At 41.5% G+C, this 25088-nt stretch overlaps 1 protein-coding gene across 2 annotated transcripts in view; it reads right to left on the bottom strand.

Moving 5' to 3' along the window:
- The window catches only part of LOC120918943 (UPF0462 protein C4orf33 homolog), a 75917-nt gene that overhangs the window by 28667 nt on the left and 22162 nt on the right, over positions 1 to 25088 (bottom strand). For both annotated transcript variants that reach the window (XM_040330856.1, XM_040330863.1), the window contains one exon: positions 9857 to 10037. In XM_040330856.1, coding sequence (XP_040186790.1) covers positions 9857 to 10037 — 181 coding nt within the window. The remainder of the gene's footprint in view (positions 1 to 9856; positions 10038 to 25088) is intronic.

Here is a 25088-nt window from a genome sequence, read left to right as displayed (position 1 = left end):
AAAATATTGCTAGATTTTACATACTAAATTATTTGCCCTTTATATTGTTCTTCAGGATGGTGACCGAATGTTGTTTATGTTGAGAGCACAAACTGCATTCTATTTAGTTACCAGAAAGTGAGCAAATGTCCACCAAACAGAGGCTCTCTAAGCCCTCCCCAAATAACTGGCTGAATTTGAAATCTAGTCTAGAATTTACTATAGAAAATTGCATACTTTGCTTTCTTGCGGTCTAACTTATGGCTTTCAAAAATTGAATATAATATTCTTCAGAAGCATGTTTCATCTTTAGTTTGATGTCTGTACTTAATATGCATTTATTCAAAGCTGCTAGTATGCTGTAAGACATCTCTAATTAATTTAGCAGACTAAAAATGTGTTATTTTCCTTTATAGCTAGTGTGATAAGAATATGGCAGCTACTAAGGGGTGTTTCTGATAAGTGCTGGGATTCAAACACTTATTAAATTGCCCGATTATTGCACTGTCTGGCGTGCTCGAATGTTAACTGATTTAAGTGTTAAGTACTGATAACCTTTAGCATAATGACAATCATTTGGTTCTTCTAGTGAGGTCCGAAGTATCTAATAAATGAAGGAATTATACTGTACAATGTGTGTTGCTTTCACACCTGCCTGAATCCAGACATTTCTCAAAGAAGCCCTCAACCTGTGAGCTTGACATAACTTGTCACATATGACTAAAATGTCAGATTAGAGGCTGTGTTATACCACCTACATTCTGTTAATGGGATCTACCCATTTGCATTCTAGGTGTTACTGTGCATCACTAAGCAATGAGTACATATCAGATTCTATTGACAAAGTACATAACTCAGACAGATTTGTTTCACAAACAAGTGCAGAGCACTGCAGTAACCTTTAGCAATTGATCATTATTGATCTGGTTGATCCTCATAATTAAGCTCCGAGGGGTGAAGCAAAACGCGCTGAAGGTGTGGTCTGATTGGAGCCCAGGCTGAAGTTGCCACATACTGAACTACAGGGGTCTGCTTCAATTCACCTTAATTATCTGGTAACTGCTTTACACATATTTATCACCCTATATACCCACTGAAGTGGCTGGACTTAGGCAATACACAATCCCCCTACATAATTTGTACGTGTTTATCTATAACCATTTTCCCCTACAACCATTCAAAGTGCAGAATTTACATGGGATCTCCCATCTCTGAAAAGCAGGGGGCAGAGAGTTGAAGTTACATCAGTGAGGGGAGCTCTGAGAGCTTATTGGAGGGAAGGATCTCACCCCCTTCACACAGCACACAGGAATTAAGTGGAGGCTGTCAATCTGCTGGAGCTCCCTCCCCCTGTTACCATTTTTCTTTTGGTGTCCAGTAAATGTATTAGAAGTGACTCATGATTATAGCAGAAGAACGAGACAGCGGACAGAAATGTCACTTCATGCTCTGAATTGAGACAAGTACACACTATAGAGGCATATGCTTGGTTCATGTCTAAGGTTTACTACCACTTTAAGTAATACACAATAGTCATTCCGGCATCTCTTCTCTCTCATTGCAATTAGTTGATCTTTGTTCTGGTTGAGTGTTTTTTTTATACTCTTAAAGCAGAACTTCACCCAAAAGAAAGGGGGTGTTACACCTTTCCTTCTCTTCCCCTCCTCCTCTACCACTTTTGAACACTTTTTTTTGGGAAAGCGGGTACCAAGTTTTTGAAGTTCGGCTCCCCCAGCCCTTGCCCGCAGCCTTCTGGGACACATCACAGGCCCCAGAAGGCTTTGGGACCAGTCAAAAAAGAGCATGCCCAATGGGAAGCTGGCTGTGAAGCTGCAAGGAGTCACATCCAGCTTTCCTTAGTAAACATGCTGGCCCTGGGGACACGAATTGTGGCGGAAAAAACGGCCTGGATGAGGACAGCGCTGGATCCCTGGACGGGTAAGTGTCCTTTTATTAAAAGTCAGCAGCTACAGTACTTTTTTTGTGGGGTGGGAAGCGCTGAAGATCCTCTTTTACTATTTGAGTCACAGCTGTCATAATAAAATAGAGATTGGATTATACATATTTGTCTGAGCACACTTTTAATACAATGCCAGGTCTTAACGACTCTGGCAGGTCCTGACAGAGGTTACTGCTGATTCTACCAGCTGTCAGTGACAGCCACGGTTCAGCAATAAGCCCAGGAGCTAAATCAATCATCTCCTAGACTTGTTATCTTGCTTCAGTATTTCAGAGTGCTCAATAAGCAATATCATATAGTGATACTATGCTTCTGCTTTATGTTTAAACTGTAGCTAAACCAACTATTTTTTTTCCCCCCATAGCAACCCAGATGGGGTTTAATTCTATTATGTGTTCCTGCTGGACAGATTCACCCCTCTCTACCTATATTTCCTAACGACTATTGTAAGTGGGACTGAAAATGAGAGAAAAATACAGATTTTAGTGGTTACAAGAATGAGAAAAAAAAGTATATTTTCCAATGTCTGTTCTTCCTGTAAAACTGCATGTATATTAATTTTTGCATGAAAAAGGGCAAAATTAAATGTTACTAGGCTATCTTTTCTCTGAGTCAAATGTTGTCCATATAGAATAGAATGAATCAGGAAAATATCAGATTATGGCCCCTAGTCAGAGCTAATAATGACAATAAAAAATAAATGCTTATTTACAGTACCGTATTTTCCGGCGTATAAGACGAATTTTTGCATCTAAATTCATGCCCCAAAAGTCGGGGGTCGTCTTATACGCCGGGTACCTGTCTGTCAGACGGCGGCCATCCATTATTCAAAAGCCGCGCCTCCTCCTCAGACTGTTCCGTGATAGGCGGAACACTAATTTTCCCAGCAGAGCCTCTGTTCAGTGCTCCACCTGCCTATCACGAATGCCTTCTCATCCTCGGCCTCGTCCTGGATCGCCGTACTCCTCAAAAAACGACGTCTTTATTCAAAATATTAAAAAATGAACATCCGTGATAGGCAGAACACTGAACAGAGGCTCTACTGGGAAACAGTAGAACAGCCTGAGGAGAAGGCGCGGCTTTTGAATAATGGACGTCCGCAGCCTGAGAAACCCTGCAAACAGGAGATGGTAGGAAGATTGTCGAGGCAGGCATACTGGCACAGTGAGGCAGGCATACTGGCACAGTGAGGCAGGCATACTGGCACAGCGAGGGGTCGTCTTATACAGTGAGTATATCCCAAAACCAGCATTTTAGCTGGAAAATTAGGGGGTCGTCTTATACACCCAGTCGTCTTATACGCCGGCAAATACGGTAATAGGATTGTCAGCTCCATCTAGTGATAATATTTTCCTAACCTTTTATGAAAAAAAATTGTAGCCTAAGGCCAGTTCACACCACATGCAGTCCAGTGCATTTTTTTCTGCATCAAAAACACATGGAAAGTAGATTATATGGTTTGCAAAGGCACCCGTGAGATCAGTTCCAGGGCTATCCAGTTCCAGAAAAAAAAAAGTAGTAGAACATGCTGCATTTTTCCTGCACTGAAACATGGTAAAACGCACTGGAATACACTGGAATGTATCAAAAGTGCTTCAAAAAATGCATTGGACCCCAGTACAGTAAAAAGAAAAAAGCATCTAGAATGCACCCCGAAATGCATCAAAAATGCACCGGAATGCGCCAAAAACGTCTTAAAAATGCACATGCAGAAACGCATCAGGAACGGATCTGGAGTGCCTTTTGTGGTGTGAACCAGCCCTAATAACATTTTACTTGCCCCCATTCCCACAGAATAAATGTACATGGAGTTTTGCGGAACCGAAAGCCCTGCAATGTATAATAAAAATACGACCCTTGCTGTTTAATGCCCTGTACACACGATCGGTTCGTCTGATGAAAACGAACCGATGGATTTTTTCATCAGATATCTGATGAAGCTGACTTTCATCAGTCTTGCCTACACACCATTGGTTAAAAATCCGATCGTGTCCAACGCGGTGACGTAAAACACAACGATGTGCTGAGAAAAATTAAGTTCAATGCTTCCGAGCATGCGTCGACTTGATTCTGAGCATGCATGAATTTTTGACCGATGGATTTCCCCACAGACAATGTTTTTTTCCTATCGGTTTTTTAACTATAAGAAAAATTAAAAACAGGTTCTATTTTTTTTTCACTGATGGGAAAAAAACTGATGGGGCCCACACACGATCGGTTCGTCGTGTGTACAGGGCATAAGAGAAGATTTGTTTCACTCTTTTGCATCCACAGGATAGGACATAAAAAGAAAATATTTCTAAGTTGGGCAAAGATAGCAAAAAAATGATGTCAATAAAAAGGGGGGGGGGGAATGATAATCATACACAATCTTAAACCCACAGTTGAAGGCACATAACCCCAGCAAAGCATGATCCAATGTGCTCCAGCAAAGGAAATGCCTTCCTGATACCCCAAGAGGCAATTGGATATTCCCTGGCTCAACGTATAAATGTTAGTACCCAATTATATTATGTACATTTAGGAAAGAATCCAGGCCTTTTTTAAAGCAATCTACTGAGCTTGCCAGAACCATCACTTGAGGGAGTCTATTCCCCTTTTTTACAGCTCTTAGACCTCTTTCACATTGAGCTGCTGTTAAAGCAGGGAGCTGGCAGTGCTTCTACCCAGGATGAAAAAAAAAACATGTACACACAGCAATGTGTCGTGGGTTAAGGCTCCCCAATATGACACATGGGACACATTAAAAAAGTGTTGCATCCATGTTTCCCAAACTAACAGTGCAATCCCAAGCACTTGCAACACAGAAAAGACTGTTGCAGCACCAACTCACAGAGTGCTTGTGACATAGAAGTATCTTAGCACAAATACTGAAACATTTATCCTTAAAGTGATAAATGCAGGAGGCAATATACACACACCAGACTCCTTAGAAAGGAGGGGAGGGGGGCAAGACCTCACACTTGACCGCTGCAGTGTTCTAGAGAGTATCCTTCAGCTAACGGTCACATTCCAGATAGTTTTCACCCATCCACTAGACATACTCCCAAAGAGTCTTCAGGGACAGGCTAAGATCAGCAGGCGTGTCGTGGCTTACACGGGTCATTAGGTGCCTTCAGAATGCCACAAGTGCAGCATACTGGGTCTCGTTCATTTGCTGGCCACGTCCAGAGCTATGAGAACTCTATTGGGATTGCTATTATTCTATGCTCACAAATGTATTCTCCTATGCTGTTAATTCCCGCAGGCCCCTACATCCAATCCTGAAAATTCATAGTTAATAAAATGGTACCACTTTAAAAAATACACATATGGGCCTGATCCACAAAGAGCGGTCGTAACTTAAATTTTCCTATTTAAGTTACACCGCCGCAAAATCTCTACCTAAGTGCCTGATCCACAAAGCACTTACCTAGAAATTTTGAGCGGTGTAACTTAAATCCGTTGCGGCGGGAAAAAAAAAAAAAAAATGACAGCGACGCGGGATAGAAGGGTCTACTTTTACATGGTGTACTAAGTTTACACCTTGTAAAAGCAGCCCTAATTTTGCGACGGCAAACGAATACTTACGGAGAAAAAACGAAGCGTAAAAGCTTCGTGGGTCTCCGTAAGTGCTAATTTGCATACCCGACGCTGGATTTCGACGAGAAATGCCCCCAGCGGCGGCTGCGGTACTGCATCCTAAGATCCGACAGTGTAAGTCCCTTACACATGTCGGATCTTCTGCCTATCTATGAGAAACTGATTCTGTGGATCAGTTCCATAGATAGAAACAGGGATACGACGGCGTATCAGTAGATACGCCGGCGTATCCCTTTTGTGGATCAGGCCCATATGAGTCTAGAGGATATCCTACCAAGTTCTCCAAGGTCTGGGAGAACTGGACTGAATCCAAGGAGATGGTGGCTTCTGTCACTATGTCGCCATAGTAAATTTTGTGTTACTACTTAGGTAAAAGGTATGGCTACTCTAATGCCCCGTACACACCATCACTTTATGTGATGAAAAAAAACGACATTTTCTGTGAAGTAAAAAATGACATTTTTTAAACTTCAATTTTCAAAGACGAAGTTGCCTACACACCATCGTTTTTCTCACAATGTTCTAGCAAAGCGAGGTTACGTTCCACCACGTTTTTCCATTGAAGCTTGCTTCATAAGTAGCTTCTGGGCATGCGCGGGTGAAAAAACGTTGTTTTAAACGACGTTTTTTGCTACACACGGTCAATTTCTGTGAAGTAAAAAATGACGTTTTGAAAAACGACACATAAAATTGCAGCATGCTTCAATTTTTTTTGGTCGTTTTTTACAAGACATAAAACGACGTTTTCCCCCACACACGGTCACTTAAAGTGACGTTTTTAAAAACGTCATTTTTTTTCATCACATAAAGTGATGGTGTGTACGCGGCATAAGAGTGCTGTGGAACATATCCTCTAATTCTGTTATTCTTATGCCTCCGATAGTGCATACTTGCTTGTCTAAGGACATTGCTTGTTATACCATATGTGTTCTTGTGTTATATTGTGTTGTTTAAGCCTGAGTATGCCCAATAGGCTATTCTTAAGTAAAAAAAATAATAATTTACAAAAAAAAAAAAAAAGAATGCCACAAGTGCCCTAGGGTTACATTACCAGCCCTGTATCTTCTTTCTGGTGGGGTCCAGGTATGGCCTCCAAGGCAGCTCCAAAGATCAGTTAATCCGATCAACTTCAAAAAGGAGCTCTCTTTGCTCTACAGCAAATGAAAAAACATAATTGAGAGATTGTTCACACCAGCAGCCATGTCCTCATGCAGCCTCTCGTGTGCGCAATGGAGTACACAATGCCAACGTGACAATTAGAGTGCCTGACTGTTTACTTTTCTTTTTAGACTTTATTGGAATGTCGCATTCCTCTCAGGTTTATTCACTGCAGTGTGGTGCATGTCCAACTTTTTCAGCACAAACCACAGCAGTCCAGGGGTGTGAACTGAACAAACAGGACATAAAAATAAAAAAAATTGAAAAATATTTTTTTTATACTTACCAGAAATGGCGGTTGCTATGCAGATCTTCCTCATCTGCCACTTCCTATTCCGCGGTAGTCTTCCTCCTCACGTAGTCTTCTGGGGAAGAGGGCACACTGTCTTCTGGAACCTGTGTGTGTCCCAGAAGACAGCCGCCCATTCACAAAGCGCCGCAGAAAAGGGGCAGTTAAGCCGCACGTTCCCTTAGTGAGGATGGTGGCGCCGAGACACGATCCGAATAACGGATCTTCCTTGGGTGGCCGACATCGCAGGCACCCAGGACAGGTAAGTGTCCTTAATAAAAGTCAGCAGCTACAGTGTTTGTAGCTGTTGACTTTAAAAAAAAAATTGCGGCTGGACTACCGCTTTAATGAACAATTTAAAAAATCATTGTGATGATGCCATAACTCATTAGTGCACTAAAAGGTTAACCCGGAAATCTCAGTATCAATTTGTGATTATGTTTTCTTCATGTAAACATTTCACATGTAGTTTTCAATATAATTGCCATAGGAAAACATAGAAATCAATTTGCGCAGTGTTAAGAGCTCACAGTTTGCATTTTAGCACATTTAGTCCATTGTGTGACATGCTGTTGCTGCAGCTCTTGTTCACAGAAAGTTCTGTATAAGATAATTGCCATATGTTTAAAGCAAACCTCGTACTTTGTCTAGACTGGGAAAAATAACATGTTCACTCGATAACTTCAGATAAATAATATATATAAAAAATACAGTGGATCTGTAGGTAATCCATTAAACTAATTTCCAGTACTGACAACCCATAAAGGGGCAGCCGAGGGAGGTCTTGTGAGACAGAATAATACATCCATGCACACACCTCCATCTCTGTATATATTTAGGACTCATTCAAACTAGGGTTGAGTAGGGGTGGTGTTGTTTTGCATTGTTACAATGCAAGCCACTGTTTGCCTTTTTTTATCCTTACAACTTTCACAAAATTATGTTTTTAAACAGTTGCGATGACTTGTAGTGCAGAAAGTTGTGCTGTGTAATAATGCAGACATGCTGCATTATTATGTGGCACACAGAACCGTGTATACGGTGTGAACAGGGCATACCCCCCACCGTTGATATATGCAAATTAGGAAGCTCAAAAGGAACCCTTATAGATGATATAGGGAATATTACTAGGGCCTTGTTCACACCAGTGCACTTTTGCCATGCTAAAATGGATCTTTCCCTTTCAATTAAAGCAAAGTTCTGCCTGGGTAAATTTTTTTACTGGGTACAAATACTGAAGCTGCTGACTTTTAATATAAGAATACTTACCTGTCCTGGGAGCCGGCGATGTTGGCACCCGAAGCCGAACCCGTCCCTTGGCTCTGGGTACAGGCGTCCGTGTTCCATCAGATTAAGCGACCCATAAGAATTGGTAACGGAAGTGACGTTACATCGCCGCCATCTTGCTACACCTCGTATTTCTCCACAATAACGATACACCGAGAAGGGGAGAAGCGGACATCTTGTTACACCCACCGGTGTTTTGCATTTTTACAGTTATTTTTAACAGGAAGCAGAGCATATAAGGTGAAATACAGTATTTAGAAATCGGACGGACTGATTTGATGTTGATATGTTGTTATAAAAGTAGCTGCTTTTAAAATTCAACATCTAAACAGTCTGTCCGATTTATAAATTCTGTATTTCACCTTATAAGCTCAGTTTAATGTTAAAAATAACTGTGAAATGCAAAACTCCGGTGGGTGTAACAAGATGTCCGCTTGTCCCCTTCTCAGTGTATCCTTACTGTGGAGGAGTGCAGGGTGTAGCAAGATGACAGCGACGGAACATCAATTCCGTTACTAATTCTGAAGGGTCGCCATATCTAACGTAACACCGGCATCATTACTAAGGGAAACAGGAAGTTGCAAGTCGTGCTCTGAATGGTCCCTGCTGTTTTCTGGGACCTGTGTGTCTACCAGTAGGGGGGAAGGAGGAGGGGCTGGACAATAAATCTTTCTTGGAAGTGGGAGAAGATACCTGGGGTGACAGGTCCCAAAGGTGGCACCGAAGGAGGGGAGAAATCCAATCACCAGCAGTTCTATTTATGGGTGGAACTCCACTTTAAGCTTTGTCATAAAACTGGAAGCAGATTGGTTTCTGTAAAGCTGCACCAGATTTTGCACTCTCTAATTTTAGTAAATCAAACCCTGAGTGTTAGTAGGGTGGAGCACATCCCTCCCTTGGATCAGTTTCCACTGAAGCCAGTAGAATTTAAAGGATTAATGAGACACATCACACTAGCATAGTGAGGGAGGTTTAGAAGTTGTGTAAGGTTTTTTTGTGGTATGTGTTAGTGCAAGAGAGGCCTCCCCTCACTTTATATCCAAGCAACAGATATTAAAAAATATGTAAACCCACCATTACATATTTCTGATATGTGCCAGCTGTACCCTGTAAAAAAACAGATCCTGTTCTCTTTTGTATTGCTTCCTTTGTGTAGTATCCCTGGTGTTCTTGCCAGTCCCTCAGCTTTACAATAATAATAAAATAAAAACTGACCCCACTAGGCATGAAAGAACAGCATGGTAAGTGATCTTTGCTGAGCACAACCTGCTCTCCTCCAATGATCACGCTTATCCCCCCCCCCCTTACACACACTTCACTGGGAAGACTAGTGTACTGCTGTTTCTCCTCCTCCAGCCCTCTAAGCTCCTTATACAGCAGAGAAGAGAGATTATGTGATCATTTATAAAAGGAGAAAAAAGGTGTTTATCATGAGATATATATATATATATTATAGATCTATATCTATAGCATACACACGGTCAGATTTTCAGACAAGCTCACACTGAACGATTGTTGTCGGAAAGTTCAACCGTGTGTACGCGGCATAACAGTTGAATATGTGTGGTCACTTTCCTTTTATCTTCAAGTCAAACACAAACCTTCATAGTCCCAAAGTCCATCAAAAGGCTTTCCAGGTGGACCAGGGGGAGCCGCGGGATCATTAAAGAATGGAGCAGTAACGTCCATTTGTAGCCCATCTGGTGCTGGCTTTAGACAAATTGTCACTGGGTTGTGTGATACAGGATTGCTGTTCCACTCGTGTTCAATTTTAAATTCCATCTACATAAAAAGAAAAAGAAGAAAAGAAGGAACATACTTTTTACAGTAGACACTGAGATCAATTTCTCTCAGAGCAGTCTTATTAATTATTTTTATATAAAGTATATTTATACTTTATAGGCCAAGTAGTAATGTGCATCCTTTCAAGTAACTCATCTGCCAGAATTTATTCCAATTTTCTTTCCCATTTTGCATCATCCTAGAAACTAGGATTATTATTAACAAACTAGACAACAAACTGTAAATCAACCTCACTAGAACAAAAGAAGTACAGGAAATCTAAACTGTGCTATATTGAATACATGCACAAATGATCACTTTGTTGTAAAACCTTTGACCTCACACAGTCTCCAAGAGAGCAGTCAATCATATGGCACAGGTACAGCTAAAATAAATTGTCTGCCATCATGTGGTGGTATATGTATCCTGCAGATATTACTTGGTCACTGCAAAGTTTAACTACGAGGGAAGTCTGTAAAATTCACAGCCCGAGACGGAAGGAGTGACCGCACAGTTCTGAAACGTTATCACTGCACCAAGCCACTCATCCAGATGTTCAGTGCTGAAAATGGCGTATCCGTGCTTCATGGTTTTCATGTACCCTTTGCAAATAGTTGGCACCCCCTGTAGTTTAAAATGGAGAAAGGGGAGGAAGAAGGCTCAAAGTGTTCCATCAGTGGCAAAGTGATGGCAACTGTCTATTTGATGGAACACTCTAAGCCTTCTTCATCCACTTTTACCATTTTCAACTTAACTACTGGGGGTGCCAACTGTTTACAAACAGCGTATAAATGCTTGAGTGTGTAAGCCATTCTCAGCGCTGAACATCTAAAAGATTGGCTTGGTGCAGTGATAAAGTTTCAGAACTGTGGTCACGACCCTCATAATCAATAGAGATGAGGTTCAGGTTTGTCTCTAGCAAGGATTCAAGGAGAATCCTGGGGAACTTATGTACAGATTTGCCTTGGGAACTTTTGCACTGCATGGCCTTTAAAGTGGAGGTCCGCCCACCTCTGCAAAAATTAAAAGCCAGCAGCTGCACATACTGCAGCTGCTGACTTTTAATAAATCAGATACTTATCTGTCCTGGAGTACAGCGATGTCGGAAAAGCAGCCGTTTCAGCCTTTCGGCTTCATGCCAGGAACCCTACTGCGCATGCGCTCTGCTCCTCTTTCCTACTGGCCTGGCAACAGGAGGAAGGAGCCCCAGCCGTGACGTCAATACCTGTGACTGAGGCTCCCAGAAGTGGGAAAAGCATACCTGTGGAACACAGGTATGCTGTCCCCCCTTCTCCCGAAAGGTGCCAAATGTGACACCGGAGGGGGATGGACTAGGTGGAACTCCACTTTAAATGGGCAATCCAAGCCATTTTGAAAATGTCAGTTTCAGCATTACAGAGAGGGGCACGTAGGACCCATAGTATCAGTGTATTGGAAGCTGCTGTAGGAAAAACATCGGCAAAGCAGACAAACTGCATAGACAGAGATTAGGGTCAGTTATGAAACTGTACTCTAAAGCTGGCCATACATGTGTCAGTGTATCCTGAAGAACCAACTGAAATTCACTCAGTTGGTGGCCTTAAGGCCTCCTTCCACCCGACGATGGGTATGGGAGCTAGTGATAACGTAATATGGGCCCTCCATTTGACTTATTGTGTTCACACCCAACAAATACGCCCACATAGTCAACTCCTGTCCACTGATGCCAAAAAGGCATTTGACAGGGTGGACTGTATTTTTCTAGACAAAACCCCAACTACCCTGGGTCTTGGACCCAAATTATTACACTGGATTTTAGCTCTATATGGAACGCCCTCTGCCTGGGTTAAGGTTAATGGCACCCTCTCACCAACTTTTGGGATCAAAAATGAGACTCGGCAGGGATGCCCCCATCCCTGTTGTTATTTGTGCTGCTCATAAAGGCATTGCTTCGTAACGTCAGAGGGAACCGGAACATACACAAGCTTTTTGTGTGTTTCATTGTTCACAAACGATCAGCCTATGGGGATATTACATTATTTTACATTTCAGATCTGCTGATTACTCTGCCCAATTTATTGGTGGACCTAAAGGAGTTTAGGGCCCTATTGAACTTTAAAATACATTTCTCCAAGTCCAAAATACTGCTGTTGTACTTACCGCAGGCCATAGTTGGCGCTCTCATACAATTCTTTCCTTTTGAGTGGAACATGAGTTCTATAAAATATTTGGCCATATGTCTAACTTCTGATTTGACACAATTGTACAAGGGAAACTATATACCCTTGCTTCAAATAATAAAATGGGCTTTGGAAGAATGGAATAAAGCCACCTCTACATGATTTGGTAGAATTATCATTATAAAATTCAATTTATTACCAAGCATTTTGTTTCTCCTGCAGATGGTGCCCATTGCCCTTCTGAAAACTTTCTAAGCTTCCTAAGCTACCCATCCTTTGTTGTTTTTTTGGGGGGGAGGTGGGGGGGGTTATTCATCTTACACCTCCCACCCCCTTTTTTGTGATTCTTTGAGTTTTTAAGTCCAGTTCCGATATTTCTTCATCTTTTTTTTATTGAAGAGCAATCTCAGTTCTCAATGTAGTTTTTTTTTCTGCTTTACTCACTTGTTTCTGCAAGTCTATGACTGCCATGTTGCATGCAGTCTTACTGTTGTATTTTACGTGGCTACTGTTGAACATGGCACCTTGTAATCCTATTTTATTGTGGAACCATCTGTTTGTGATTGTAACCTGATGTAAACCCCTGGGTTCTGTCATGCCTTTAATGGCCTCTCCCATCAGATTGGGGAACCCGGTAACAAGTGACTGTTTTTTTTTTTTTTTAGGTACATTGGAACAAACAAGGATTTGGTCACTTCTGGTCTTGATTTTTTGTTACCAGCTGGTACAGCATCAGTTCAAACCGATCATGGTTTGATCAAATGCTTTGGAGGCCAGAGGAGACATCTGGGGTCCATAAGGAGGACCTGTAAGGGCTCATGCTATCAGAAGGGATGTTGTTCATCCTTCTGATAGCAATAAATATGAAAGAAAAAAAAAAAAAAAAAAGATAGTGTTAAATTTTTTTTTAAATAAAATAAATACTGCAAATGCAAATGCACATGTAGGTCCTGCAAGCATATGTTAACAGTAATGGCACCACACATGTGAGGTATCGTCACAAATGTCAGAGTGAGAGCAATAATTCTAGCACCAGACCTCCTATACAACTCTAAACTAGTAAAGGCTTTTAAAGCATCGCCTATGGAGATTAGTAGGTACCATCGTTTAGCGCCATTTCACGGGCATATGCAATTTTTAAGCATGACATGATAAGTATCTATTTACTCTGCATAACATCATCTTTTATATTTTACCAAAATTGGTTATTGCATTGTGTTTGTGATCACTAAAATTCATCATTTGCGTTTGGCTGCACAAATACCACATGGCATAAAAAAATTGCACTCACTAACAAAAGTTTCCCAGCACACTTACCAGCTAGCATGAAAACAGACCAAATTATCCCCATCTAACAATAAAAAAAATTACAACACCCACCATTTTATTCTTTAGGGTCTCTGCAAAAAAAAAAAAAATCTATCATACTATATATATATATATATATATATATATATATATATATATATATATATATATACACACACACACACACACACACACATACATATATCATATTTACATGTATACGAGAAATTTCAGAATTGGCCTGGAGGTAAAGTGGTTAAAAGATATGTGTATTTTTAATGTTGCCCTCAATTCTGCTTGAAATTATCCTCCTCTCAATGTATGTTTTTTTATGCAGTGGTACATGTCCTTCATGGCAGTTTCCAGCTTTTCATGCCTTATTTGCTGGCAGTTTGCCAATTTTCCCCAAAAATGGCCAGAATTTACTAATAGGATTCTTAGCCCACCATAGACTTCAATAGGATGTATTGCTAAATTTAGATTTGCTGAATTTCAAAACATGATTCAATGAACCCTTGGCAAATATAATCCAGGCAGATTTGCTAATCTCTGCTCATAAACTGATAAGTATTTAGGCTTACTTCGATAACTTGTGTAAGTGAACACTTTACCTCCTATATTTGGAAACTTTTCACAGAACAAAGACAAATGAAAATCCTGCTAATAAATATATGAATGTCAGTGGCTGCATACAGTGAAAATAAAGGTGACAGATGTGGTTGAAAATGTACTAAACACAGCTCTGTATGCAGTAATTACCCAGCACATATGACCAGTCTAATTCGAAACATATAGAGTTGTGCATGCCGCCCCATTCCTGTGTGACAACAGGTGCACTGACTGTATTGTGCAGAAGCAGTGGGAGTTCCAGCATCAGACTCAGGCAGAAGCAAGAAAACTGCTTCTTAGGGTCCCTATGGTAAAGTAAAAGTAAAGTAACACTCACACGGACAATAACACTAACCTAGATCTAACTAATTTGGTCTTTTTTTTCCACTCACCAGACTTCTCCTAAAATAAATAGAAAATATACAATGCAGGAATTTAAATGTATTAAAGCCCTAGCAGACAGAATCTGGAGTAGCTGTGCCTAGTAATAATTCAGCTTCTGTCTTCAGTTTGTTCAGTTAAACCGAGACTAAACTCTCCTATCCTTTACAGACAAAAAACTATCATCTTAGCGTCTGTTGGATCTGCAGTTTCCATGTCCACCTGGAACATGTGAGGGAGGGGGCGCTATGTTTAACAAATAAGTAAACATATATAAACATAAATAAACATAGTGATAAATGAATAGTAGTCCATAAATGAAAACTTCCAAATAGTGCTGGTGAAAATAAAATAAAAATTGTTATAAGTGGTCCAAAAATATTAGTGTATGAAAAATTGTTGAAACTCTATATGAATAACAAGTGTTCACAAAAAGTCCATAGAAAATAATAGATCCTTAAAGTGAGATCTGTGCCTGAAGAAAAACAGTTGAAGCCTCCACCGATAGAATAACATTCACCCGACGTGAATAAATAGATTGGCTCCTTACCAACTTGAGTGGACCCTTTCTTAAAGCGGATGTGCCATGGGAACAAAATATTAAAAGTCAGCAGCTACAAATACTGCAGCTGCTGACTTTTAATATTAGGACACTTACCTGTCCTGGAGTCCAGCGCCGATCGCAGCAGAGCACGAGCGATCGCTCGTCACTCTGCTGCTCCCCCCGCCATCCACGCTCAGGGAACCAGGAAGTGAAGCGCTGCGGCTTCACTGCCCGGTTCCCTACGGCGCATGCGCGAGCCGCGCTGCGCCCGCCGATTGGCTCACACGCTGTGTGCTGGGAGCCGAGTGTTCCCAGCACACAACGGGCGACAGACGGGATGTGACGGAATGCCCGTCTTTCGCCCGTATCGTGTGGCCGGAAGTGGGTGCAAATACCTGTCTTTAGACAGGTGTCTGCACCCCCCTCCCCCCTGAAAGGTGTCAAATGTGACACCGGAGGGGGGGAGGGTTCCGATCAGCGGGACTCCACTTTAGGGTGGAGGACCGCTTTAAAAAGAGGTCAAATCAGCTTTGTTACACAATAGTAACCATGGAATGAGCAGGTGAAGACTGAATAGGCAAGGACATCCCGATCAACAGTAAGACAGATAGCAGATCTCACATCCCATCCAAAATACAAAAGAAAGATCGCAATAGTATATTATCCTTTTATTTAAAAAGTAATAAAAATGACAGGACAGCCAAATGGCCTCTTACTTGGTAAAGTGCCAAAGTCCCGGCACTGAGGCTACTGCGCGTGTATCGATTGTATCGAATGTGGCAAAGAGCGGGTCCGCGTGTGTATCTGTAGGTGGCGTGCGTTTCAGCTCTCCCAACAGGACCCGGAAGTAGCGTGCGTCAGCGTAACCAGTATGCGCCAGTCAAATCTGCCTGTCATTTTTATTACTTTTTAAATAAAAGGATAATATACTATTGCGATCTTTCTTTTGTATTTTGGATGGGATGTGAGATCTGCTATCTGTCTTACTGTTGATCGGGATGTCCTTGCCTATTCAGTCTTCACCTGCTCATTCCATGGTTACTATTGTGTAACAAAGCTGATTTGACCTCTTTTTAAGAAAGGGTCCACTCAAGTTGGTAAGGAGCCAATCTATTTATTCACGTCGGGTGAATGTTATTCTATCGGTGGAGGCTTCAACTGTTTTTCTTCAGGCACAGATCTCACTTTAAGGATCTATTATTTTCTATGGACTTTTGTGAACACTTGTTATTCATATAGAGTTTCAACAATTTTTCATACACTAATATTTTTGGACCACTTATAACAATTTTTATTTTATTTTCACCAGCACTATTTGGAAGTTTTCATTTATGGACTACTATTCATTTATCACTATGTTTATTTATGTTTATATATGTTTACTTATTTGTTAAACATAGCGCCCCCTCCCTCACATGTTCCATATTGCTTCAGTCACCTGAATTTGGGGAGCAGCTGTATATATATTTACATTTTTTGATTGTAAATTATGATTTAATTTGGTCCTACCCTCGAGTAGGTCCAACCGTGGCGCACAGATTTTCTTACCATTTCCATGTCCACCGATGACGAAACGCGTAAGGACCAGAGCCTAATGCTGTCAGCTGAGTTATTAGTAGATTGCTCCAAGCCTGTCCTAGATTGTGTAAGCCAGAAGAGCAGAACAGCCAGCGGTTCTCTCTTGGTTCGGTTTATTTCCAGCTCAGCCACACTACTAAGAGATGTGCTTGCCTGTTTTTCATTTTTTACACTATGTGAGCTTTTTTTTTCAATCCATCCATCTGGGTTATGCAAGCCTGCCTATGGAAAGAGTAGTGGAGGATTATTGCCACAGATACTTGTAAAGGATAAGCTGTGTTCGCCTAATCTGCGCAGGATAGGCATACACATTTGGCGAGTGTGATTCCAGGGTATGTGGTAAAGGGATCACAGCAGGACATCACTTCTAACTGAAGTCTCGCTGGGTGTCATTTTGGATTGAGGATTAATACTTTTCTCAGAGTAATTTTTTATTCAATACCTGCAATGAACTTTTAATGAGATGTACACAGTATTTAGCTTAAAACACCAGATTTGTTTGCTTATACTTATTATTTTGCTACATTGTTTTCTTTATTTATGTAAGGTGTTGTTACACTTATTGCACTGTGGGACTATAAAAGTTGGTGGTTACTCGCTGTTCTCATATAATTACACATGTTTTGAGGGCTATTGTAGTACAGCCGCTGGGCATTATTTAGCACTTCATGGGACACATTGGGTTTTTATATATTGTTTCATTGTTTAATTTTCTGTAGGGCGGTAGTTTGTAGTTTTGATTGTCAGAACTGTGATATCTGTGACAGGTAATATTCCGTGTCTGCGTTTGTCTTTCTTTTTAACGTGCGTTGTCTATTGGCAATACCAGTGCATGAAAATACACAGGAAAATGGATGTGCCTTGTTTTTCAAACAAAAGAGCATAGATCTGAAAAGCCTCATTGAATAACATTGCTTCTTATGACACATGTGCAGTTTTGCTTTACAATCCATGTGTTAAAACATGACGGTGTTAACAAAGCCTTACACTTACACAATAATTAGCGTGTACTGAACATGAAAAATATAGCTTAAAGTGGTTGTAAAGGCTGAAGGTTTTTTACCCTTATGCATTCTGTGCCCCCACTCGATCCATCGATGTGCATAGGAGCCTCAGGTGTTCTGGGTCTCTCTCTCACAGCCAGTGAGCCAATGAGAAGAGAGCAGGGGGCAGGGCCAAACCGCGGCTCTATGTGTCTTATGGATGCATAGAGCAGGACTTGGGAGCGAGCACACATCAGTGCCCCTATAGCAAGCGGCTTGTTATTGGGGCACTGGTCAAGGGGTCGGGACCAGGAGCGCTTGTGGTGGACCCAAGAAGAAGAGGATCGGGCCGTTCTGTGCAAAAACCATTGCACAGAGCAGGTAAGTATAACATGTTTTTTTTAAAGCTGAAGCTTTAATATCACTTTAAACTAGATCTACTTTAAAGAGGAGCTCCAGGCTTCTTCAGAAAACATTAAAGCTCAGCAGCTATCAATCAACTTGGTACATTCAGCCTGTCCATACATGATTCAGATCTAAGCCAGTTCTTGCTGAACCAGCCAAGATTTGAACCGTGTATGGCCTTGCCTGAAGTTTATACAGCAGGTTTAAATTACCTTGTTATTTAGGTGCATTGCAGTTATTGAAACTCCCTTTCTACTGGTAATTTGTCCTCTCATTTTGCTGAATGAGGCATTTCTATTTTCTGTTACCTTTGACAGTTCCAGCTGCTGACATTCCCAGCCTTTAAGTCACCTTGCATGATCTGAAAATGCAGCATGCCAGCAAAAAACTACTGAGAACTGACACTTGCAGGAGGACAATTAAGTATTAGGGGGTGCTTTAGTATTCGTACATAAGTACATCTTTAATATTGACTGGACCCTGGGCAAACATTTTCTTGGGCCCCTCTTCCATGCAATTTCCCTCTCTACATGCTTTGAGACCTACAATAAATAGCAGCTAGACTCAAAATCAGTTTACTAAATAAGATCAGCGTGCGATTGCGATTGATTGCCAGAAGTTACAGTGTATCATTACCGCTCACTGACTGGCTGCTAGAGCTTAGAGCATACATTATGGCTCACTGTTTATTTTTTAGAGGTTACAGCCAGGGCAGGACTTAGGGTGGTGGGGGCCCCTGGGCTTGAGTGTTGAAGGGGCCCCCTGGAGCCGAGAATTGGGGGGATCGAAGTTGTTGAGCGGGGGGGGCGAATTGAAGTTGTTGAGCGGGGGGAGCGCATTAAAGTTGTTGAGCGGGGGGGGATTTTGCAGTTGTTGAGGGGGGGAGTGCCTCTCACCTGTGCCAACAGCCGGGGCCACAGACTGTCATTAGCCCGGCTCTCGGCTTTCTTCCCTTCAGCAGCCACAGTCCTCCACACACCACTCCGGTTCCTCCTGCTTCCGTGCTGCCTCCTCTTGCAGTGCGGGAAAATTAACCCTTTTGCGGGACTGCGGGAAGAAGCTGTCTGTGCGGGAAAGTCCCACAGAATCCGTGCGTGTTGGGAGGTATGCGCAGGGCCGCCATCAGGAATTTTGGGGCCCCTTGCACAGCTTAAGGCATGGGCCCCCTGAAGCAGAGAACCTAGGGGGGGGTGGGGGTGCTGCCGCCTGAAATTGAGAAGCGTGGGGGCTGCCGCAAATTGAGAAGCGGGGGGGCCTTTACAAAAAAAAGAAGAAATAAAGAAGAAAACAAATATATATAAATATATGTAGCCATCCGGGGCCCTGGGGACCTCTGGGCCTTTTAATAAAAAGAAAAAATAAACCTCTGGGCCCTTTAATAATAAAAAAAAAAAAAACATTTATAAAAAATACATAAAAAAAGGGAGGTTGCCAAACCCGGGGGCCCTGGGGACCTCTGGGCCCCTGGGAACCTCTGGGCCTTTTTATAAAAAAATAAACATTTATAAAAAAAATAAAAAAGGGGGGGTTGCCACATGGGGCCCTGGGGACCTCTGAGCCCTTTAATAAAAACATATATATATATATATATATATATATATATATATATATATATATATATATATATATATATATATATATATACATATATATATATATATATATATATAAAAATGTAATTTTTTTTATAAAAAATAAAAAAGGTGGGTTGCCATTCGGGGGCCCTGAAGACCCCTGGGCCCTTTAATAATAATAATAAAATATATATATATATATATATACACATATATATATATATTATATATATAAAAATAAAAAATATATAAAAAAAACATTTTTTTACAAAAAATAAATAAAAAAAAGGGGGGTTGCCGTCCGGGGCCCTGGGGGCCTCCGAGCCCCTGGGGACCTCCGGACCCCTAAAAAAAAAAAAAAAAAAAAAAAAAAATTTTTTTTTTTTTTTTTTTAAAGGGGGCCCCCTATTGGGTGGGGCCCCTGGGCTTGAGCCCAGTCAAGGCCAATGGTAAGTCCGGCCCTGGTTACAGCACAGGACTTCTGCTTGTTGATTGCTTGCTAGAGATTACTGTACATCAGTACTGATCACTAATTGATTGCTAGAGGTTACTGGACATCTATACCACTCACTAATTGGCTGCTAGAGGTTTCTGCACATTATTACTGCTCACTGATCGGTTCCTAGAGGTTACTGCATAGCCTTACCACTCAATGATTGGTTGCAAGAGGTTAGTGCACAGCATTAATGCTCATTGATTGGTTGCTAAAGGTTACAGCACATCATCGCCTCACTGCTTGCACACCATGGACTGGGGAGATGAGGGGACCCATCATAGACAGAAAACTCCTAGGAATCCTAGGACTCCTGGCATCAGTGGCAGTGCTGGGGGGGTGGTGTTTAGTGGCAATGTGAGGGGGGATTTTACGCCACCCGCCAAGAGCAAAAAGTGATTTCTACACTGACACCCATGTAAAAAGGGCATTTACACCATCCACAAGTGTAATGCCGCGTACACACGATGGTTTTTCGGCATGAAAGAAAAAGTTGTTTTTCAGCATGTCCAAAAAAACGACGTTTTTCCAACTTTATCATTAAAAACTACATTGCCCACACACCATCAGTTTAAAAAAATGATGAACAAAGCGCGGTGACGTACAACACGTACAACGGCACTCTAAAGGGGAAGTTCTATTCGCCTTTGGGCTACTTTAGCTGATTCCTTGTTAGTAAAAGACAATTTGCGCTTTTTTATCTGTTACAGCGTGATGAATGTGCTTACTCCATTATGAACGGTAGTTTTACCAGAACGAGCGCTCCCGTCTCATAACTTGCTTCTGAGCATGCACAGGTTTAAAACGTTGTTTTAGCCCACACACGATCATTTTTTACAACCCGAAAAACAACATTTTTTAAAATGACGTTAAAAAATGCAGCATGTTCGAATTTTTTTTTGTCGTTTTTCAGAAACTGAAAAAAGATGTGCAGCCCACACACGATCATTTTAAATGACGTTTTTAAAAACAAAGTTTTTTTAATGCCGAAAAATGATTGTGTGTACGCGGCATAAGGGTTTATATACAATGATTTCCATGTAAGGGTAATTTACTCTTACAACCATTGTCGAGGAGAGTTGTACTGGCCATCAATGTAAGGTGACACTTCTACACCGACCACCAATGTTAGGGGGGATTTAAACTGACCACCAGTGTAAGGAAAATTCTGCACTTACCACCAATGTAATGGGAAACGTACACTGATCACCAATGTTATGAAGAATTTACACTGACAACCAATGTAATTGGGGATTTTACATCAACAGCCAATAAAGGGGGGTTTCTATACTGGCCACCAATGTAAGGGGGATTTAGACTCACCAATTTAAAGGGGGCTTCTACATGGACAAACAATGTAAGGGAGGATTGGAAACTGACCACAAATGCAAGTTACGATTACCAATATAAAGAGGAGTTTATGGCCACCAATGTAATAGGGATTTACACTGACCACTAATGTAATAGGAGCATTCACAGTAACCACCAATGTAAAGAGGGATTTACACTGACCACCAATGTAAGGGGGACCTTCACACTGGCCACTAGTGTGAATGAAGGGATTGTACACCAAGCCCCAATGTAATGAGAAGATTTACACTGACCACCAATGTAACAGAGACATTTAGACTGCGTTCACATTTGTGTGTGTTGGGAATAAATGCAAAATGGCTTTCCAGACACCACATAAACACACTGCCCTTTAGCAGATACACAGAAGTACCATTAATTGTTAATGACATCTTCATGCATCTGCTGAGATGTACATATTCACATGCACCAAAATTCAGGGTACTGTGGCACCATGTTCTTTTAAAGAAGGGTTCCACCTCCAATTTGCTTACCTTTGCATAACAGGCTGATGTTAGGCTTAATGACTATAGTTATAGGCAGGACTTTCAAGCATGCTTCTTTACCACCCTAGTGGGCAGAATTCAGCAGAAGTGATGGTAAATTTATTTTTTATGATGGTAGATATGACCTCAGGGGGACATGATGTATATACGAATGCTGCCTCTATTTTCATATCAATGCAGCGGTCCACTGCTATTTACATATTAATGCTGTCACTATTTACATATCAATGCAGGTTATTTACATGTAAACACAGGGTCTGCATGTGAGTCATCTGTACATGGCAATAGGGCAGAGCTGGGCAGCAACAACAGAACTTTACACAGAGAAATCAGGACAAAGCACAGGACTAAAACTTCAAGGGATAAGGGAATTTAAACTAGGATAGTTGGCAAGTATGAACCCCCACAACAATGATGGGGCCCAGGGCAGCTTCCCCTTTTGCCCTGCCTTAAAAATGATCCTGCATATACTGTACATATCAAGACCAAGAACCAACATATTATTGTTATTGCTAAAGCAGATGTATAGACCTGGTAACTCAAGCATGGAGAGATTGCCACAACCCTTCAAAGAAACAAGAAAACATTAAAGCCGAGTTCAACCCACAAGTGGAAGCTCTTCTTATCTGCTCCCCCCCCCCCCCTCCGGTGCCACATTTGGCACCTTTCAGGGGGGGAGAGGATACCTGACAAAAACAGGCACTCGCTCCCTCTTCTGTGTAAGGGCACCGCGGTGATCTACCTCAATTACAGCCCTCCCCCCCCCACTGTCCTCTGGTAGACACACACAGGTCCAAGAGAACAGCGGGACTATTCAGAAAGTGCAGCATGACTTGTGCATGCGCTGTAGGAACGCGGCTATGAAGCTTAGTAAGGATGCCAGTGCCTGAACCTAAAGCCAATGAACAGGTAGTTTTTTGGTGCCGACATTGCTGGCTTCCTGGACAGGTAAGTGTCCTTATATTAAAAGTCAGCAGCTACAGTAATTGTAGCTGCTGACTTAAAAAAAAAAAAAATAATTAATACAGGCTGGAACTCAGCTTTAAAGCGGTCCTCCACCCTAAAGTGGAGTCCCGCTGATCGGAACCCTCCCCCCCTCCGGTGTCACATTTGACACCTTTCAGGGGGGAGGGGGGTGCAGACACCTGTCTAAAGACAGGTATTTGCACCCACTTCCGGCCACACGCTACGGGCGAAAGACGGGCATTCCGTCACATCCCGTCTGTCGCCCGTTGTGTGCTGGGAACACTCGGCTCCCAGCACACAGCGTGTGAGCCAATCGGGTGCGCAGCGCGACTCGCGCATGCGCCGTAGGGAACCGGGCAGTGAAGCCGCAGCGCTTCACTTCCTGGTTCCCTCACCGTGGATGGAGGGGGGAGCAGCAGGGTGACGAGCGATCGGCTCATCCTCTGCTGCGATCACCGCTGGACTCCAGGACAGGTAAGTGTCCTTATATTAAAAGTCAGCAGCTGCAGTATTTGTAGCTGCTAGCTTTTAATATATTGTTTTAGTGGCACATCCGCTTTAAGATAATTTAACATGGTAGTGTTTACTAAAAACCAAAATATCAGGCGTGGATGGACTAAAACAAAAAACTACTAAAACATCTAGAGTGTTCCAAAATGCAGGAAATATTAATAACTAAAAGTCATATAGAACACACACACTGGTTACAGAAATAGATGTCAGTAAAGCTAACAGGGATTTAGCAGGACAGGTGGGTTAAAAGTTGCTGGACCTTTGGGGATCACCTTGTCAGCTATCTGCCACCTATCTGAAACTTGTGAATCAGAATTAATGCTAACAAAAACAACAACATATCAACCTGTCTGTAAATGACACAGCCTAGGAAGCTGCTTCACACATATAGTAACAGCACAAAATGTGTCAGCAAGTAGCACTGCATGTGATTTGGCTGAGAGTAGTGTGTCAAAGTTGTAACAGTCTTATTTTCCAGCATACCCAGGTACACCATCATTTCCTTCCTTCAAGTATAAAATATTTTATTAAAAGTGGCAGGTACCAGATTGAAAACAATTGTTTTATAAATGTATCAGGCAGAAACTCTTATTTAATTAGACATATAAGAAATATTTTTCTTGTTAAGTGCATTCATGTATACTATGTAATGTACAGTAGGAGTGTGATGTTTACAAGTATTTAATACCTTTGACAGTGATCACTGTATTCCCTTCTGCTTTTCTCAAAAAAAGGACATACATCCCTTGTTTAGGGATTTCCCAGGACCAACATTTACTTAAGCCCTGTACACACGATCGGTTTGTCTGATGAAAACGGACCGATGGACCGTTTTCATCGGACAACCGATCGTGTGTTGGCCCCATCGGTTTGCTTTCCATCGGTGAAATAAAATAGAACGCGTTTTAAAATTTTTCTATGGATAAAAAACTGCTAGAAAAAAAAACGATCGTCTGTGTGGAAGTCCATCGGTTAAAAATCCATGCATGCTCAGAATCAAGTCGACGCATGCTCGGAAGCATTGAACTTAATTTTTCTCAGCGCGTCGTAGTGTTTTACGTCACTGCGTTGGACGTGGTCAGATTTTTGACTGATGGTGTGTAGGCAAGACTGATGAAAGTCAGCTTCATCGGATATGCGACAAAAAAATCCACCGGATTAGATTTCATCAGATATCCGATCGTGTGTACAGGGAATTAGACCGAGATGCTGGCTCAGAAATGTCACATTTATATCTCTCCTGATGTCCAAGCAATTCTTTGTGGTGTTCACAAATGTCCAATACACACCAGGCACCTGTTGTAGTCTCTCACCTTGTAAATTGGGAAATTGGCAAATGCTTTCTTCTGCCTGAAGCAGACTCATGACATGACAGCCTAGGCACAGCCACTGGAATGGAACTCGGCATTTTTGAAAAATTATACTTTTGGTTTACATTGTAATATATCAGGAAATTATTTATGTAGATATGAAAAGTTACTGATATCCTCAATGGATAAAATGACAAAACATTACTTATAATGTTATATATACACATGTTATATATTTTTTAAAGTGTTACTAAACCCAGGACCCTGCATTCACTATATCTGGTCTCCCACAGTACACAGAACATGGAAATGCAATTACTGTATTTTAATAAATATAAACTTCTATATACCTTTTCTCATCAGCAGTATATA

Source organism: Rana temporaria, chromosome 1 (assembly GCF_905171775.1).
Source record: "Rana temporaria chromosome 1, aRanTem1.1, whole genome shotgun sequence".
Taxonomy (NCBI): domain Eukaryota; kingdom Metazoa; phylum Chordata; class Amphibia; order Anura; family Ranidae; genus Rana; species Rana temporaria.
This window is presented reverse-complemented; position numbering and strand designations above follow the sequence as displayed.